Raw genomic sequence first — 20,252 nt, 5'->3', positions numbered from 1 at the left:
TCTATTCCAAGTTCATACAGGTCTGAAGAACAATAGAAGTAATAGAATAGATTCATTTCCTACTCCATTGTCTCACATTTGCTCAAATTAATGTTTTGCATTGAATATTCACAAAGTAGGGATAGAGAAGAATTTCAGAAATGGTGGTGTCAAGCTTCGCCTTGGAGGAGCGCTGCAGGGTCTATTCTGCCATGGTTTTCAGGACTTGGTTTTGTCTCAGAGATGGTGAGGTGGGGGTTAACTTTCACCCTTATCCTCCTCCAGTGGGAGAAATAGTCCCTGCTCCTCCCTGGGAGCCATTTAGACCAGGAAGCCTTAGTCCCAACTGAGCTCCTCATCTTTAGCTGCTTGATCCTTAAATAGAGCCCTGGATCCATGGCAATAATCTTCCCTTCCTCTCAGGCCAGATGATTAACCTGGACATCCTATTGCCAGCCTCTGGGAGGGTTCTTTCTGCAAGCCCAACCCCTGCTGGCAGTGTCATCAAGCCAGCTGAAGCAATGGGATGCGGGCAGCCCTCTCCTTGTTGCCACCAGGTGACAGCCTGCTGGGCTGCACCGACCCAACCCAGGGCGGCCGCCTCCTGCCTCTCCTGGCTCTCGCCTAAACTGGGAAGAGAGCCAAATGGGCCGCTGTTGCAACCAGGGATCCCTCAGCTTTCCATTGCCTTGCCTGCCAGACCGGGTAAGTAGTCCAGGCTTTCAGGTGAGGGTTGGGGAGCCTCACAGGTGGCTTTGAAAACAAACTAACTTGATCTGGAAATTCCCTGGCCATTGCAAATTAGTTGTAGCCCCAGAGCTTTGGAATGACCTTCCTAATGAGCATTGCCAGGTCCTCCCTCAGGGTTTTTAAGAAACACTTGAATACCCATCTATTTAGAGAGACATTTTAGTTTTTATTCTTTGTCAGGTTCTAGTAGGCTTTTAATTTGTAAATCTGGTTTTAATTGGGTCTTGTTTCAATGGAATTTTATTAATTTTATATTGTTTTATTCATTTTATTGTCTTTGTAAACCACCCTGAGTATCATTGCACTGGAAGGGTGGGTAAAAATATCTTAAACAAACAAACAAACAAACAAACAAACAAACAAACAAACAAACAGTAAAACTCCTCTGAATGCTGCCTTGGTGCTGAATGCTCTCTTTCATTTGACAGTTCCCTCCTTCCCACTTTCACAAACCTATACATCTAATTCATTAATTTTTTTAAAACCAACCAGCGGGCTAAAAGTCCTCTTCAGCTGTTAAATGTGGGGGATGCTGTATGTGAGTACAGCGTCCTGAGAGTGCACCCTAAAGCCCCATTCCAGAACTGATGTGCTCAGAAGTCCCCCTCACCCATGGTCATGCTTACAGAATTTGTCTGAAGAGACAAAACAATACAGGAGACCCTGGTTTTTCACAGGTTCTTCTAGCATGCTTTCTGTTATTCACGGGTGGGTCATAGAGGCCTGATTTTTTTTGTTCACATGCTAAAACTAGGAATATTTTTGGCTAATCATGGTATAGAGACCTGAATTCTTTGTTCATGCACTAAAATTGAGGCTTTTGGGGGGCTATTTGTGCTTTGATGCCACCTGCAAATTACTTCTGATGTCACTTCCGGTGGCCATTTTGTGGCTTATTTCTACAAAAAAAGGGGGGGGCTAAAATGAGAGGGTTGGGGGGGCATTGCTGGAGAGCAGGAAAGCAAGGTAATGTGCTTTACTCCTCTTATTTCTCTCTCTCCCACCCCAATGTTTTTGGTGATTTGTGCACACTTAAGTGTACTTAAGTGTACTGAGGAACCTAACCCCTCCCCCCATATCTCCATAGGCTCAAGTTTTCTGTTTTCACAGTTTCCCTATTCGCAGCAATAGGCCCGAATGGAATCCCTGTGGGAAAAGAGGGCCTTCTGTATTTAACACAGACATGTTACAAAAGATGAATGTTGTTATCATGTTACAGATAAAGATGCTGTAATACTAATGAAGAGAAAGAGGCATTGATCAGGATCCACACTAAGTTAATCATGAGCATGCTCCATCAAAATTAATAGGAGTTAAGCTAATCATCACTAACCTGGTCTTGAGGTTCTACACATGATCAACGTGTGGCGCCTAACCGGGGGGAGAGTGGGCCTGCTCTCCCCGCACACGAGCAAAAAGCTGTCCCTGGGCATCGGCCACCCACGTGACTACCAGCTCCATCACAGAGCTGAGAGGGGTGGCGGGGATCGGGGGTTGCATGGTTCCTGGAAGTCCCAGGATGCCCCACGAGAGTATGTGGGGTATTCTGGGGAGACCCCCAAGGTCAGGAGGCTTGTTGTAGTCTCCCGGTTGGGGGTCTACTCGTGAATCGCCATGCCACGGAGGCACACAATCAATAAAATGGAGTTAGCGTAGTGAACGCACCACTAAGCTCATTTTAGGGGAGGGGTTCTTAGGCAGATTAGGTGTCGTTGAGTCACAGGGCTCACCTGCGATCAAGTTACAGATAACCAGGTTACAGATAAACCACCATGAGCCTGGTGGTTCTCACAATGGAAGGAAACCGCACTGGGCTCCCTTAGCTCGGTTTCTCTCCATTGTGAGAATTGCCTCTTTATTTATTTAAGTGGTGCTTAGTTATGATTAATTTAGTCTGGTCCTACCCACTATGACTAATTTTAGAGCATTTTTAGAACCCTTCCTGCCAAAAATCCAAGGCAGGGACTACTGAAGGATACAAACACTGATTCAAGACATTTTGATGTATTTTAAATATAAGATATTTAATTTTAGTATATAAGATATTTTAATTTCAGAAATTGCTGGGAAATTGCTCTAAAATAGAGTCTCCTTTAATTAAAAAAAACCTTTAACTTCTATTTTCCAAATAATACTTAGAGTTCTATAGCATCATAAAGTGTTTATTCACTGTGATATTTCAAGGACACTCAAGGAAGCAGCATAGGATACCAATGTAAATTTCTTTGCCCAGGTAAAGCTGGCAACTCCATGTGGTGAGTGATATTCTCATTGAATGCTAATTATAATAAAAAATGAATTATCTCGCATCAATCTTAGGTATCATTTCTGGCATGTCGCCTATGAAAAGGAGAAACATTACAAGGATATGCCCTGAAGCAAAAACATAAAATAAAATCAACATTCAAGTTGTCTTCATCATAACATTTATTTTAATTGCCCTGCAATCCATTTATTATTTCAAAGGCTGGTTAGCCAAGTGCTTTGATACGCTCAGAAGATGTGTTTCCTTGACTCCTAATGTTTTGGCTCATGCTTACTATGATTTAAAGATGAATGGGAAAATTAGTCTTGAGCCTATTCTGTGGCAGTGATGGAACAGAAGAAACAATTTTTCTGTCCACCATTGAAATTTCTCAATGACAAGTAGTAGGGCTTTTCCAGGTAGTATGGTTGTGGTGTGCATGAACCACTTTGAGGTGAATTGGTTCAACCTTAACTGGGCCAGTTTGGCAGTTCGACTGCGAACCGAACTGGAGACAGTTCAGTTCATGATCGAACCAAACCAGGCTTCCCTCACCAGATTCCCCTCACTGAATTCCCATTTACAAGCATAGCCTTCTTGAACCACCAAACCAGTTTGACTCAGTTCACCTCAGACTGGGCCAGGTTCGGTTCGATCATGACTAGCGGTTCGGTTCTAATTAATCTCAAATTTGAACCAAACCACCCTAAATGGTTCCATGCACATCCCGATGGTGTGAGGCTTATTGAAATCTGTCCCTGGGCAAGATGGGTTAGAACTCTCATTAACGCACTGTGATGCATGTCACAGCACTTTGAGGGTTAAGCCCCTCATATTCACCATGAGTTGGACTCTACAGTTGATGCAGTATCATTGTCAGAGGTGTCCAGTGTATCACCTGGTCCAGTTTTGCTGGAAGAATTTCAGTTATTGGTGCCCATAAGGATGCAGGCAAGGTATTCAGTTGAGTATGGCCAATCACACACATGCTTGACCCTTGCCCTTCATGGCTTATTAAATCTAGTAGGGAGGAAATTCTTTATCCTGGTCCAGCAGGTTCTATACCTCATTGAGAGAGGAAGTGGTCCTAGCTCTGTTGAAGGAAGCTATGATTTGACCACTCCTAAAGAAACCTAGGGGCTATTCTTACGATCACAAAAATCGGGCTAGGAATCCTAGCCCGATTTTCGTGATCGTAAGAATAGCCCCTAGGTTTCTTTAGGAGTGGTCAAATCATAGCTTCCTTCAACAGAGCTAGGACCACTTCCTCTCTCAATGACGCATAGAACCTGCTGGACCAGGATAAAGAATTTCCTCCCTACTAGATTTAATAAGCCATGAAGGGCAAGGGTCAAGCATGTGTGTGATTGGCCATACTCAACTGAAAAGCTGGAATCCTAGCCCGATTTTTGTGATCATAAGAACCACCGGGCTCGCAGCTAACCCGCTCCTGTAGCTAACCGGTGGTTCTGGAGCAGCTAACCCGCTCCTGTAGCCCGCCCCTTAGCCCAGGTTTGTGGAGCGAGCGCTCTGCAAACCCGGGCTATCTGCTCGTGAGTAGCTGCGGTGCGGCTCCGCACCATGGCTACTGGTGAGTAGACCCCCGGCCGGGAGGCTTAAAAGCAGCCTCCCGGCTTGGGGGTCTCTCCAGTATGCCCTGCGCACTCGCGCAGGGCATACTGGGGCTTCTGGGGGCCGTGTGGCCGCCGAGCTCCCCAGCCTCCACCGGCTCCGTCTTGGGGCCGGCCATCGTGTGGGTGGCCAATCCAGATGCCCAGGGCTCCCTTCCTGCTCAGCGCCCTAAACCGGGTCTCACTGATCGTGAGACCCGGTCCCTAGTCTGCACCCAGAAGATGTAAACAACTATAGCTCTGTGGCCAGTGTTCCCTCTAACATGTGCGCACATATGTGCACACACATTTTTTGATGTCTACTCAGTTAATTTTAGATCCCACTCAGATTGAATCAGGAAGGTCACATTCTGAATATGCATGAACAACCCCTCCTTGATACTGCTGCCTAGAATAAAACTCATTCTGCACACAGATGAAAAAAATCAGAGAGGAACTACCTGTGGCCAATATTCCCTTCCTGGGCAAAGTGCTTGAGCATGTAGTGGCTGACCAGCTCTAGATGCTCTTTGAGCAAATGGGTTATCTAGATCCATTTCAATCAGGCTTCAGGCCTGGCTTTGGAACAGAAACTGTTTTGATCGCCCTGTGGGATGACCTGTGTGGAGAGAGTGTGGGGAGATTGCAACCCTATGAATTATCTTGGACCTCTCAGAAGCTTTTGATGCCATTGACCATGGTATCCTTTTGGATAGGGTGGCCGAGTTGGGTGTGGGAGGCACTGCTTGTAGGTGGTTCTGCTCCTACCTCGAGGCCATTTCCAAAAGGTGGAGCTGGAGGATTACTGCTCAGCCCCTTGGCAGTTGTGCTTGGGGGTTCCGCAGGGTTTCATTCTTTCCCCTATACTGTTTAACATCAACATAAAACTGCTAGGAGAGATCAGCCAGAGATTTGGCCTGAGGTACCATCAGTATGCACCTCACTTGTATCTCTATTTTTCATCAGACTCAGATGAGGCAGTGTCTGTTCTGAATCAGTGCCTGGATGCAGTAATGGACTGGATGAGGGTGAACAAGCTGACTCAATCCAGACCAGACAGAAGTACTGTTGGTTGGTGGTTCCTCTGCCTGGGTGAATGATGTTCAGCCTGTTCTAGATGGGGTTGAACTCCCCCTGATGGACCAGGTTCGCAGTCTGGGGTGCTCATTGATGCAGCATGGTCGCTAGAGGCTCAAGTGGCCTCAGAGTGCCTTTTTTCAGCTTTGGCTGATACACCAGCTGTGACCACACCTGGATAGAGATAGCTTGGCCACATTTACTCACACTCTGGTAACCTCTCACTTAGATTACTGTAATGCATTGTACTGGGTTGCCTTTGAAAACAGTCCAGAAACTACAGTTGGTACAAAATAGGGCTAACTGGGACTGGGCATTTTGATCATATCATACCAGTGTTTCATCTGCTGCACTTGCTCTCAGTCCAATTCAAAGTGCTGATTTTAACATTTAAAGCCCTAAATGGCTTGGGATGTGTTACCTGAGAAAGCCTTGCCCCATATGTCCCGACTTGCACCTTAAGATCTTCTTCAGCCCTGCTTCAAGAGCCCCTGCCAAATGAGGTGGGGCAGGCGACTACTAGGGAGAGGGCCTTTTCAGTGGTTGCACCCTGTTTATGGAACAGCCTCCCCAGTGAGATTCACCTGGCATCATCACTTTGTTCTTCTGAATGCCAGGTAAAGATGTTTCTGTTCACTCAGGCCTTTTAAATTTGATTTTTAAAACTGACTTTAAATTGTTTTATACAGTGTGTGTGGGTGGGGTGGGGTTTTTGGGGGGGGAGTTGTGATTTTATGTGTTCAGTGTTTTTGTTTGATGTTTTAATGCTGTGTTGTTAGCCACCCAGGAAAAAAATGGTTATGTTTATTTATAAGAATAAAATTGTTTATTCTTATTCTTACTCCAGCAACTGTTTATGATACACATTGTGCCTCGTTAGTTCTCAGAGCGTCTCTCTGTAAACTTATCATATTTGTGCCACATCTTATGATGGAAAATTCTGGGACAGAATGATATTTTACTGTTGTTCCTACAATGCTACAGTAACTGCCCACAATGGGGGCTATCCATTCTATGGTAATAAATATGATCCCAAGATCTGATTACAAGTCAGTACTTGTAGTCAAACTGGAAGGCATATATGGCTTTGCAAATTATTTCAGATTACAACTTTGACTTCTATATAAAATAGCCAGAAGAAAAAGAACAGAATCAAAGTAATTGTTCTTGACTGTAGTGGGTGGCGGGCGGGGGGAACCCAGGCAAACCAAGAATATGCATTCTCCTTCTCCTGTCCCCCCTCCCCCTCTCAGAGTAGCACCATCTAATCAAATTATATTGGAAGACCAGCCCTCTCTCCTATTACTTTAGCCCATTAAGTTTAGTTAATTGGGATGAAGCAAGCAGATCTTCATAAATTAAACTGCCATAAATTTTAAGCAATTAAAGTTACCAATTAATATATGGCTTCTTTTATTTAGTTTCATGGACATGTAATTATGATTATTAAAAAGTTCAAAAGATTCTCACTCTTTGCTGGCCGAATGCCAGGAAACACTCTTTCATACAGGATTCAAGTAGTATGCACTACTATATTATTGCACTAAAGTGTCTGATTTAAATTATGATCCACACTTTTCATTTAAATAACTTGTTTCTGGTGTTAAGAAGTTAAAAAAAAGAACAACCTTGCTACAAAAGGTTGTTTCATGTGCCAGTGTTGAATGCAAATCAGTACTGGAGAATTAATGAGACACCGATATCTTGTTGTTTTTAAATCAAGTCTAGAAAATAGTATAAATCCATTTAGAATATACACAAGCTGTCCTGGATAGTATTGCCTCAGGAAAAAGTAATTAATGGTGTCAAACACTTTTAACCAAAGACACAATCCAGCCCTCATGTATACAGGTTATGATGTGCTGTTGCATTACTTATCAGCTTAATGCCATTAACAGTGTTTGGAAGTGGGATATCCTATGGCAGGGGGGAGAGACTTCTTAGTTGCATGATGGTAGTAGTGAAGCCTTCGTAGCAGTGAAACCTTAGTAAACATGGTAGTACTGAAGCCTTAGTAAACACTGCAGAATCAGAATCACCCCAATGGAAGCTCTAATGATCCTGGGGCAGCATTATATTGTTTGGCAGTGCAGGGGCCACCGTCATACATGCCAACATCTCTCAATATTCCCGTTTATTTGATTGGAAAAATAGGGCAGGTATGCACTCTGGCTGCTGAAAGCAACATACCATCTTGTGGGCTACTAGGGCATTGTAAAGACAGCAGCTATGGATTCTTATGACTTTGAACATATGCAGAGGTGCAGTGGAGGGGGGACATGAAGGGATGGAGCACTGGTACTTCTCGGCTTCTCTGGCTGTTGGGGTGGGCATGGCCATGGGGGGCTGTCATGGAGAGCGCCTTCTGCACTTCTGAAGTTGCAGCTACATCACTGACGCTTCCTTATAGCAAGTCAGACCCTTGGTTCCTCTAGCTCAGTACTGTCGGCACCAACTAGGAGCAAATTTCCTGGAAGGATTCTTTCCCAGCCTACCTAGAGATGCCAGGGATTGAACTCAGGACCTTCTGTTGGCAAAGCAGATGCTCTACCCCAATTTTTGGAGGAAAGGGGCTAATCAGAACAGCCACAGAACTCTCTGTGCTTGGGGGGCCAGCTCGCCTCTTTCCCTCCCCCTTGTTGAATCGTTGCCATTAATTTTAACTAGTTGAAGAATAAAGAGGGTGGGGAGAGCATTTTGCACTATCTTGTGTGTGCATCACTGGAAGGCACAGGCTTCTCTTCTTCTCTTTTTTCCAGTTTTTAGAAAAATATTCAGGGATATTAATGCCAGGTGAGTCAGAGCTGTTGACATTCTTATAATATAGCCCCAGTGCTTCAGACTTATCTGAAGCTCCTAGCATATTTAGCATGTTTTAATGCACTGTGTAACAATATAATTTGTAAAGTACCTGGAGGAAAAAGAGGGTTTTTTGGACAGAAATCTATATTCATAAATAAATAGGAAAGCTGCTGAAAGTAACTTATTTTTGGATGGCATGGGCAAATTGGACTGGACCACTTGTAACCCTTGTATGGTGCTGGGGGAAGAAGGCCAAACTAGGCTGACCTCCCTCTGTGGCATGTACAGTGCGGGCTGGGTAGTGGTGTAGAAGGGTTTGAGATCAGTGAGCACCCTTGGGTAGTTGGAAAGGGTGGGTTGGTATATCAGTCCTTAGAGGCTTGGTGGCTCGGGGGCTTTCGATTCACAATGACACCTGCTCAGGGCTTCACAAACCTTAAAGCCTGCATGGCTTGGGCAGTGTGAAGCCCTAGAAGTTGCCCTGACCCTTTGGGGTTGGCAATGATGGAGATGAAGCAGATTTGCACTGCTTCTATCCTTGAGTCAGGGTGTGCCGCCCATGCAAGGCATGGAGAAGGGCAGAAATGTCTGAGCCTGGCCTTTGATGGGTCCGCACTGTTGGGGGTGGGAGTTTATTCCACACTCAGTTTGCTAATTTGATCATTTAACAAAGTTGTGGCCCTTTTACCCAGATTGAAAGGTGTCTGTGTCTTCCTTGCGGCTAGGGTGTGGGGGGCAAATCTACATTCATAAATAAATAGGAAATCTGCTGTAAGTCACTTACTTTTGGATGGCACGGGCAAATTGGACCGGACCACTTGTAGTGAATCGGCTTGCACACGAAGTAAGTAGCTTTTCACAGTTTCATAGTCCAGAGGCTTTTTGACGGAGATAACACCTGTTCTATTATTAATAGCAAACACACCTGGAATGCAGCAAGACAAGACAAAACAAGCTTTCTGTAAACTTTAAGACTGGATATGATGTTTCACTCAAAATCACAAGGTCTCTGCAACTGGGGAGCTTTTTTTTCTTAAGAGCCAATCAGATTGGACATCATAGCCTGTTTTGGCTCAAATCCAGACTGGATTTGAGCCTCCCCGGGCAGCTTGGGCTCAGGCTTGATCGAGCCCAGCTGGTTTGGTCCAGCCTCCTGAGCCAGCTCGGGGGGTGGGATCTCCAGTACAGGAGATCTCCTAGCCTAAAAATGCTTTCCTTTTTAAACGTTAGTAGTAGTGGGTGGGCAGAATGCTTTTTTAACCTTTTAAATGAAGCCCTACCACTAGTGGGGGCAGCTGCTGCAGTGGCAGATAATCAGGTGGCAGCAGTGGAAGGTCCTTCAATTGCCCTACCAGAAGGCAAATTGTTTAAATTTCTTTAAAACGAAGCCCTGCTGGCAGTGGAGGTGGCTGCTGTGGTGGAAGATACTTGGGAGGTGGCAAGGGCTCCTCCAACCACCACCCAGCCCTCCCAAATGATAGTCTGGGCTGGCTGTGGGTGTGGCCCTGTTTGGGCCTCTGTGCATGCCTCTGCATATGCAGAGGCCTGAACAGGGCTGCAGCTGGCCTGGACTATCAGTTGGGAGGGTGTGTTGGACTATATGTTGTCTCTTGTCTCAATGACATGGGAGGACAGACTAGTGAGTCTAGCGGGTCAAGACTAGTGAAGCTAGAGGGTCAAGACATTGGTCATCCCTTCTCTACTGCTCTGACACTATCCCTTTGGAACGTAGATTGCTACTCTCAGGGACACTTCCTGCCTGCCTGCCTGCCTTGTCATTTCCTCCCTCCCTTTTCTTCTCTTCCTTCTACCTTGTAGCATGCAAGCTCCTCTCCCCTGCACCATTTGTGCAGAGAGGCAGAATCCATCTGCATTCAGCTAGCTAGCTAGATTAGAGATCCTAACTCCTCACTTTCCTGTCTAGAATGGAGTTCTCTAATAAAAACCACTTATACTGATTTGAAACTATGAACTGGCTCCAAGTTACTTTACTCTCAACATACACGCATGCCTAACTAAACTCCGCTGTGTTGTGCCTCTGTGCACTCTGCTATAATGAAAAAGGGTTTCTCCTACCAGAGAGAATTCCAAACAGGGCGGGGTGGTGGTTGGAGGAGCCCTTGCTGCTGCTGCCTCCCAAGTATCCACCACTGCAGCGGCCACCCCCACTGCTAGCGGGGCTTCATTTTAAAGATGAAATTTAACCATTTTGCCCATCAGCAGCACAGTTGGAGGAGCTCCCGCCACTGCCTCCCAAGTATTGACCACTGCAGCAGCCACTCTCATTTAAAAGGTTCATTTAAAAGGTTCATAAAAAGCATTTCACCCTCCTCCCCCACCACTTTAAAGTTTTAAAAGGAAAGCCTTTTAAGGCTAGGAGATCCCCTGTACCTTTAAAGGGGAACCCTAGCCAGTTTCCCCTTTACAAGGATACCACCCCCCGAGTCAGCCCATGATCTGGTTCCATGAACTGGAAGGTAGTCCAGTTTGAATTTGGACTGGCACCCCCCCCCCCCTTGGAGGATGGGCCAGTTCTACCTTGGACTGCACAAACTGTGCTGGCTTCATGGCAAGCCGGGCTCGATGTGAGCCGGCTCGCACATCCCTAAGATATTGAAATCACATAACTGGATGTCCAGTTCTTAAAAGCAGCCATGTTTCCTGAACTGTATAAGGATTATTGTACTGGTGGTAGTGAGGGCTAAACCTTTCCTTGTGCAACTTTCCAATATAAAGTACATTCTTGTTCTCTCCATTATAGTTGGCTCAGTCATGGGAAAACTATGATAAACCCATGTTTCCCTAACGCAGCCAATGATGAAGGCAATGTATATTTTTAAAAGGCACAAAGAAGGGGTTAAGCACCCTTTCCCTCACACCATGCCATTGGCCCTGATCTCATTAGGGGAGCCTTGTGGATGCTTTGAAATAAATTTAAGGAGATGGAAGATTTGGTTAAAGATCTCCTACAACCTGCCTAGTGATGCCCTAAAAATGCAAAATCTGGGATTTGATTGTAAGGAAGCATTCAAGGTAGGTAATTTAACTCATACTCTTTTGCTGCTGTGACAGGGTTTTGCTTTGTTTCTGTTCTTTACTTTAGAAGGCAGGATGAAGATTATGTTAGTCATGACTAAGTCCCATTGAACTTAGGCCTGACTTACTGGTCTCATTTATTTCAATGTTGCCTAGTCATGACTAAATTAGTGTGGACCCTGCTCTGTGTATTTTAAAACAATCCTGGATAGGCAGATATTATAGGAACATATATACCTCAAACTAAGTTGATTTAATACCAATTTAACTGTCACAGTCAGCCCAAAGAATCTTGGGAAATGAAATTCAGTGGGGGCCCTTCTGTTAGATATACCTAGCCCCAAAGAACTGCAATTTCCAAAGTTCCCTGTAAAAGCTAAAAAGAACCCTAAATTCAAGCAGAAAATACAGCGAGCTTCTGAAACAAATGTACTGCAAATAAATGATTCAGTCCTTTCCAAATGGAGATGTCAATTTTACTTTTTTTTATTTAGAGCATTTAAAATCATACATTTTATTCTCCTCCAAAATCATACATTTTATTCATATATCATACAGGATCACCTGAGGTAATTTTACTCACCATCTTCATTTCCTGAAACAATGGAATAGATAATGGTCTGATTCAAGGCAGCAGCAGTTATAACAACAACCTGAGTTCCTTTGGGTGCACCTTCACTCACAGGAGGGGGCCTGAAGAATTGGACAAAACAGATTGTTCCCTCTCACTTCTCATATCATTTATTCAATATACACAGGATTTCCTTCTTGCCTTTGAGACCGAAGAAGAAACTGAAAGCTATATTTGGTTAGGGTCATACAATTCAAGTGTTTGGCAAGAACATGGAAAAAAAGTGAGCATATAAAATAAAGCAACAACAATGACTTAGTTCAAACATTTGAACAGAAGCATGATGTGATTGTCTAAGTTTTCTTCTGTGTGGGCACAGCTCAAATGGATCTGAAAACATTTGAATCTTTTTTCTGCATGGATCTGCTTGTGGAAAAATAGACTCAAATATTTCCCCAGATGGATATGTTTCTGAACCACGTAGCAGTAAATTTGAGTAGCAGCCATGCCACTGACTCAGCGCTTCAGTCAGGCCTATGATGAATTTTTATCCTCTAGAATAAAAGTTTCTGCATAAACAAAGATAGTAATGTTTACTAAAGAAAAAGCAGTATAGTAAGTAATACAACAAAACAACAACAGACTATTATTTACTGCCAACATTAAGGTAGACGGCCTAAGTAAAACAATGACATTTGAGTTGTGGGTTCGTGACTTTGCTGAACAAATATGGCTGTCCAAGAGAGAAGCATGCTGGCAAATGTTTCTAGAAGTCTCTCTCAGGCAAAGAAACTTCTGTTGTGATATATACTTGATAGTAAAATGCTATTCTCTCCATAGGAACATAGAAAGCTGCCTTCTACAGAGTCAGACTATTGGTCCGTCTAGCTCAGTATCATCCACACAAACTGGCAGGCATCTCCAAGGTTGCAAGCAGGAGTTTTTCTCAGCTCTTATCTTGGGGATGCCAGGGAGGGAACTTGGAACCTTCTGCATGTAGATGCTCTTGCCAGTCCACCCGATCCCCTAAAAGGAATACCTTACAGTGCTCACACACATGTAGAGGCTCTACACACGATCAATGTGTAGAGCCTCATGGGGTTTGGCGGTGGTTGCTGGATTGGCTGCCCAGATGAGTGGCGGCTTTGGTCGTGCGCTGCCATGCCATGGCTTGACGGGGAGTTCTGGGGGAAAGGGAGCACCACCACACAGCACCCCACCCCATAGAGCCCCAGGAAGGAACCAAACAAGTGTGCCGTGCCTTTCTGGGTCCCCTTCCCCTCTCCCCCCTACCCTGAGTGCATCAGCCGTGGCTGCAAGCAGCCGTGGCAGATGCACGATTACAAAAACAGGGTTAACAGAGCGCTCACTCCATTAACCTCATTTAAGTGGAGGGGTTGTTAGGCAGGCTAGCAGCCATGGAACCACTGGGCTTACCCGTGAGTCCAGAGGTTTCCGACAATCACTGGAAACTGTGCTGGGCACCCTTAGCCCAGTTTCCAGTGATGGTGGGAATAGCCTCGTAGTCTCCCATTCAAATGCAAACCAAGGTACACCCTGCTTAGCAAAGATGGCAATTCATGCTTGCTACCACAAGATCAGCTCTCCTCCCTGTGCAGTGAAAGCAGAGGTCCTAAGTCAGTAGTATCAAGCAAAAGGCTAAACAAATGCTGGATTCAACTTACCTTTCTGCACATTTTTGCAGATATATCAGTTCCTAATCCTCTCTAATAAAAGCCTTGGTGTCCGTCCGTGGACACCAAGGCGTGTGTCCGTGCCTCCCTCGGCCGTTCTGGGCATGCGCGGAGCGCATGCGCAGGACGGCCGAGGCAGAAATGGAGACAGGCACCAGGCGGCCATGTTTTTGACTCTGCCCGGCCGACACCAGTGTGGATTCCCACCGCGGCTGCAGCCCGCCCTCCCAGCTGCCCGAGTCCTCCTCTCCTGGCCCCATGGGTGGCCATAATGCCCCCAACTCTGCGGACGACGACAACGCCTCCATGGCGGTTGCCGTTGCCCTGCTTCGCCCACCGCCAGGAGAGGGAGAGTAGGAGGATGCGCTGCCGGACTGGCTGCGGCTCATTCGGCCGCGCTGAGCCCCGAAAAGAGCTGCCGCTTCTGGCCCAAGCCTGAGCCGGCGGTGTCACCGTTAGCAGCAACAACAGCGGCCCTGGAACATTCCGCCACCTCACCATGCCTGCCAGCCTCGTATTCCTGCCTGTGCTGCCGCCGAGGAGGAGGATGCGCTGCCGGACTGGCTGCGGCTCCTTCGGCCCCGCTGCGCCCCCTCACAGCGCCGCCGCTGAGCCCCGAAAACAGCTGCCGCTTCTGGTCTGAGCCTGAGCCAGTGGCGACAGCGTCAGCAGCAACAACAGCGGCCCTGGAACATAACTCCCATTGCCTGAGATGAGAGAGAAAAGTCCCCCGGGAGGTTATCCAGCAAGCAGGCTTGACTCTCCTGAGACGCCAGGCAAGGTGTTACAACTTGAGGCCAATTTTTCAAAACCAGCCACCTTCTTTGCCCAGGCAGAGCTCCTCTGGAGAGAAGGTGTGCTATCTAAAATGTAGTTAGGTTCCTATTCTGCTTGATTCCAAAGGCGCAGCATGAGGGATGCGAACAGAGAGAAATGTTTACAGGTGTAACCTGGGAAGATGGAGAGTGTATTCAATGAAAACGGCCCTTATCCGACCAGATCCAACTTTTCAGACCCTAGATCTCGACTCCGTTAAGTGCCATAGTAGCTCTTGACTACTATGCGAAGGTGGGAAGGAGATAAAAGAGAGAGAAGGGAAGGAAAAGGACAAAAGAAAGAAGGAGGGAGGGAGGGAGGGATGGAAAGAAAGAAAGAGAGAAGGAAGGAAGGAAGGAAGGAAGGAAGGAAGGAAGGAAGGAAGGAAGGAGAAATAAAAAGGAGAAAGGAGTGAGGGAGAAGGACAAAAGAAAGATGGAAGGGAGACAGGAGCAGCCAGCCCCAAAGAGCAAGCCCGTTAAAGGAAGAAAAGAGGAAAAGGAAAAGTAAACAGAAAGAAGGGAGTGAGAAGAGGTGGAAGAAAGGAAGGAAAGGAGAGAGAGGGAGAAAGAAGGAAGCGAGGACAGAGGGAGAGAGAGAAAGAAAAAAAGAAGGAAAGGAGGGCGAGAGGGAGGGAGAAGGAAAGAATGGAGAGAGAGAGAGAGAGAGAGAGAAGAAAGGAAGGAAAGAGGGAAAGAGAAAGAAAAAAGAAGGGAAGGAGAAGAGGGGGAAGAAAGGAAGGAAAGGAGGAAGAGGGAGAGAAAAGGAATGAATGAAAGAGAGAGAGAAAAAGAAAAAAAGAAGGAAGGAAAGGAGGGCGAGAGAGAGGGAGAAGGAAGAAAGGGGGGGAACGGTACTAGAGCCCGTTATTTTAACGGGCTTAAAAATACTAGTGTTTATATAAATCTTTTCCAATCAAGTTAAATCTCAGATAATTCTATTGAATGACCATAGCAAAAATGTGAAGATTATTCCACTGCTCCTACTTGATGTTCCTTAGGGTAATTTACGCTTTACTTTTCGTATTCAGTTGATACTGAGGCTCTTCTCACAATCAGTGAGAAGAGCCTGGGGAGAGTTTGCAGGGAGAGCGGGCTTAGATTCCTGCCTGCAACCTTGGAGAAGCCGCTGCCAGTCTGTGAAGACAATACTGAGCTAGATAGACCAATGGTCTGACTCAGTATATGGCAGTTTCCTATGTTCCTAATTCTTTTGAGATAATTCTGGAAGTTTCCTTGCCCCCATTGGGCACTAGCACCCACCGCACTCCGCTCTGGGTCATCCCTTTCCCCTTGATTTGAAGCGCTACATTTGCTGGAATCCCCATTATTCCCTATGGGAAAATTCTTAAAGATGTGTAAACTTAAAAAATTCACCTAAAAATCAGCCCTTTGCCTAATTCCTTTGAAATTCGGGTGGTAGCTTCCACCCATTGGACACTACCACCACCACCCACTCTTTTTGCCCTGGGACACTTTTAAAAAATCCAAATCGATTCGGATTCGGAAAATTCAGCTACAAAACAAAACAGGGCTGATTCAGATTCAGAAAATGTGGGTACAAAACAAAACGGGGGTGTTTCGATTCAGATACAAATCGAAACAAGAAAATCCCAAAATGCACACCCCTAATCATGGGGACCACCGTGCTTGAAAGCCTGGTGCTCCCAAGGCAGCTAGCCCAACTAATTACCCCTCCCCTTAGATGAGGTTAACAGAGTGAGCACTCCATTAACCTCATCTTTTTGCTCATGTGTTGCCGTGGTGTGTGGTGACACATGAGTAGACCCCTGGCAGGGAGACTGCAAGCAGCTTCCCAGGCTTGGAATTCTCTCCAGGATGCCCCATGCTTTCACGTGGGGCATTCTGAAACTTCCAGGGGCTGCATGGCCCCCGATCCCCGCAGCCCTCGCTTGCTCCATGAGGGAGCCGGCAGTTGTGTGGGTGGCCGATCCAGATGCCCAGGGCTGCCTCTTGATCGTCTGCAGGAAGAGCGGGCTAAGCCCGCTCTCCCCACAGAACCCCCTCCGGCACTTCACACCGATCGTGTGAAGCACCTCATTATTTCGTTAATCTGTTATTTTGTTAAGCCATTCAAAAAAGCAGAATATATATCTGTGACTGACTATTCATGTAAAGCATTTAGGTTGGAATTAGGTGTCATCATGGGGGTACCAGTGTTGGTGGAAGTAGACCTATAGGTCTTTAAAGGCCTTTGATATTAGCCATTCCTGTACTGAAGTGCTTGATGATAGCTTCCAGGATGTTAGTTTCACTAAAATCTAAGGGTTGCAGTTTTAACTCAAAGCTCTTTTATCTGGGTTGTGGTAGGACCTGCATGTATAACACTGAAATTAAAGTCATGGTGAATATTTATGTAATTGCAAGCAAGGCATATTTGAAAATCTCAAAAACTTCCTTTTTATTTTGATGGAATAAATTCTAGTTTGTTATTTTCATGAACTTCAGTCAAGACTTCAGGCTAGACTCCTTCTGTGTTTGCCCTTCTAAAACAGATAAGTCTTTGAAAAATGCAAAACCTTATTTTTAAAAAATCTCTCTTTTGATCCTAACCTGCTTTTAGCACTTCCTTTTTTTAGTAACATCCCTGTAACTTCCATTCTGACATTGCTGAATTCTATGGATTGAGAAATCAATATCAATTAGGAAGCTGCTTTTGCATTCAATATAGGAGAATTTGAAGAAAGTGGATAGAGAAACATCCAAATTCATGTTCTTTGTAACCTTCTAGTAATTGTGCCTTATTGATTTCACTAGTTTGGGTTAACTAATGCAATCAGATTCAAAGAACAATACTTCAGTTCAATGAAAACATATTGTTGGCATCTTAGGAAACTTTTGTGGAAATACACATAAATTGGTAAAAAGGATAAAAGAACTCAGTAGCTAAATTGTGTCCATTTGTTCTGTTTATTTTAGATCAAATGACCTTCCTTTTCCTGAAAAGCTACAATGTTGAAGGAGAGTCCTATTTCCACTTATATTAAGGGCCAAACTGAATGTGGCATTAAACATGTCTTTAGACAATGAGCTTAACCCAGAGATGAGCTGGAAATGGTCCTTATCCTCAATCTGGCTGAGAGTGTGGTGTGAAGAGGTTTAAAACACATACCCTGCAGTGTTTTTGTGTCAAGACTTGCTCCCCCAATGAGGCTAGTTAATCTCACATCTTACATCACCTTGCCCTGCCTTATGAATATGGTACCTGACCACTAGCCTGTTCTTGACCACACCTTCTGTCTCTGATCATTTTAAATCCTCAGATGCCTGCACCTGGTGACCTGACCCTGGTGGCCTCAACTATGTGATCTGCTGCTGGCCTGCCACTACCTATCTGTTTGTGACACAACGGAACCACCAGCTTCAACCTGTCTCAGAGCTGGGATCAGGTCAGCTGAGCTTGGATAAGTGTGGCTTCTCTGCACAGATGTATTCAGCCCACCCAAGCAGAATCCTGTTCTTGCCTGTAAGAATAGTCTGGGCTGGCTGTGGCCTGGTTCAGGCCTCTGCACACGTGCAGAGGCCACTGCTTTTTTATCTTTTTAGACCTTTTTTGAAGGTAAAAATAAAGCATTTCATCTGCCCCCCCCCCCCACTTTAAAGTTAAAGAAAAGCCTTTTTAGGCTAGGAAATCCCCTGTTCTTGTAAAGGGGAATCCTAGCTGGATTCCCCTTTAGAAGTATAGCCCCTGAGCCAGGCCATGAGCTGGTTCCACAAACTGGAGTGTGGGGGTGGGGTGTGATCCAGTTCGAACTCAGACTGGCATCCCTCTCTGGGGACCGGGCCAGTCTGACCTCGTACTGCCCAAATTGGGCCGGCTTGATGGTGAGCCTGACTCTATGTGAGCCAGCTCACACACCCCTAGAAGTTTGCATGACAAAAGATCATTCCAAAGTGTGAAGACCATTATCCAGAAATATTCATAAAACTAAATGTATAGGGAATAATGTGTAGAGAATAATTATAAACATGGCAAAAAAAATGTACTCCTGGATAAATGGGAAAATGCATTCTGTTAGTATTTTTAATTAAACTAATTCTACATCATTTATTTATTTATTTATCTATCTCTCAATCAATCAATAATATTTCTATACTAGCACATCTCTAGGTGGTAAATACAGCACTATAATTTTGATTTCTCTTCCCTTGGCAACTCTGTGAAATAGCCAGCCAGTTTTAGCATTTATAAATCTACTCCACTAATCCTGAGAAAAATTTTGCAGTAGCTTTAATAGCTAAATTATCTTCCAGATTTTTAATTACATCTTGGTTTCCAATAGTAGTAGTGGTGGTAGAAGACTTTAATGAGCTCAGTCTCTTCACAGGTTGGACAAACAGTAATCAATACACATATGATGATGCTTTATACTGCAAACAAACTAGGTGTGATATTAAATGTGTCACTAGTAATATAGTTTCACTTTCGAGTAGCAGCTGTGATCTGGATTGGGGCCATGTCAAAGAGAGAGCGGTAGTCTGATCGGGTGCACCAGGGTTTCCAACCTTTTTTTTTTTTTTTACATGAGCACCCCTTCTGTCACAACCTTCAAACTCAGGTACCCCATAAATATGTTTACAGTGTGTGTGCATGTGTGTACTCATATATTTAAATGTTATAGTTCTGAGACAGGCTACTCCAGTCACTGGCTTACATCCAGACTGTTGCTCATGGGTATTCCCATTGAAATAAGGTATTTATAGTAAACTTGTCCTTTCAATATTATTATGTCAATAAGACTGCTTATGAGCAGTGTGGGGAGTCAGGAGGGCTGATTCCCTCTGGGAGCTCTTCAAATACCCCTAGGGGTGCTAATACCCCCTGTTGGGAACCCCTGTTGTACACAGTGAGACAGATTTAACATTAGAGTCCCTTCTCATGTTTCCTTGGTAACATGGGAATTGTTGCCATGTGACTTCTTCTGTGCCAGGAAGATAATGTGAGGAAGCCCATGCCAAATGGGAGGATGCTTCCAAATGCTTCCTCCCCATGTCAGTGTCGCCCTAGTTGCAGAGCTTGCACAGTCACCTACCATGTGAAAAACATTATACACACCCAGGTTCCTTGCCTGTGATCAGAGGATCAGGTGCAATGTCATGCACATTCATTGCAACATGCAATTTTAAGGTGGTGTCCCAAAAGAACAAAATAAGTATCCGCAAGTATGTGCAAGCTTTGTCCAGGTTTCCACATTTCCAATGGTCTTCTGACATTCAAGAGTAAGGTCCAGATGGTGAAAAAAGTAGATATCCAACAACAAAAAAGTAGAAATAGAGGATGCTTTTCACCAAAAATGTCTCTAAGACATCTGCATAAAATTTGCATATGTTTATTGGTATTATATATCCATATTTTGATTTTAAAAACCTGTATAATCTGAGAATAAATACAACTCACCACTCTGAAGCTGACCAGGTGAGCTGTATATGTTAGCTTAGTCTGCTGCCTAGGTGTTGACTTCTCAAGGCCCTTGCTGCTTAACCATAAATTAATCTCCTTTGCTTAATTTAGGTTTGCTTAAATTGCTTAAAAATTGCTTAAAACTTCTCCTGATGAAGCCCTGCTTAGAACAGGAGGAAACAGGCTACAAACTACCTAGATACCTCCTTACCTAGGATACCTGTTGAGAGTAACAGCAAATAACAGCAAGA

General features: G+C 44.9%; 1 protein-coding gene across 1 annotated transcript in view; it reads right to left on the bottom strand.

The window, feature by feature from the left end:
• Positions 1–20,252, bottom strand: part of PCDH15 (protocadherin related 15) — a 1,296,732-nt gene that overhangs the window by 123,726 nt on the left and 1,152,754 nt on the right. Inside the window, 2 exon segments of the mRNA XM_053307474.1 lie at positions 9,248–9,388; positions 12,083–12,192. Coding sequence (XP_053163449.1) covers positions 9,248–9,388; positions 12,083–12,192 — 251 coding nt within the window.

Source organism: Hemicordylus capensis, chromosome 3 (assembly GCF_027244095.1).
Source record: "Hemicordylus capensis ecotype Gifberg chromosome 3, rHemCap1.1.pri, whole genome shotgun sequence".
Taxonomy (NCBI): Eukaryota; Metazoa; Chordata; class Lepidosauria; order Squamata; family Cordylidae; genus Hemicordylus; species Hemicordylus capensis.
Note: the sequence above shows the minus strand (reverse complement) of the source record. Positions and strands in the feature narration are given on the sequence as shown.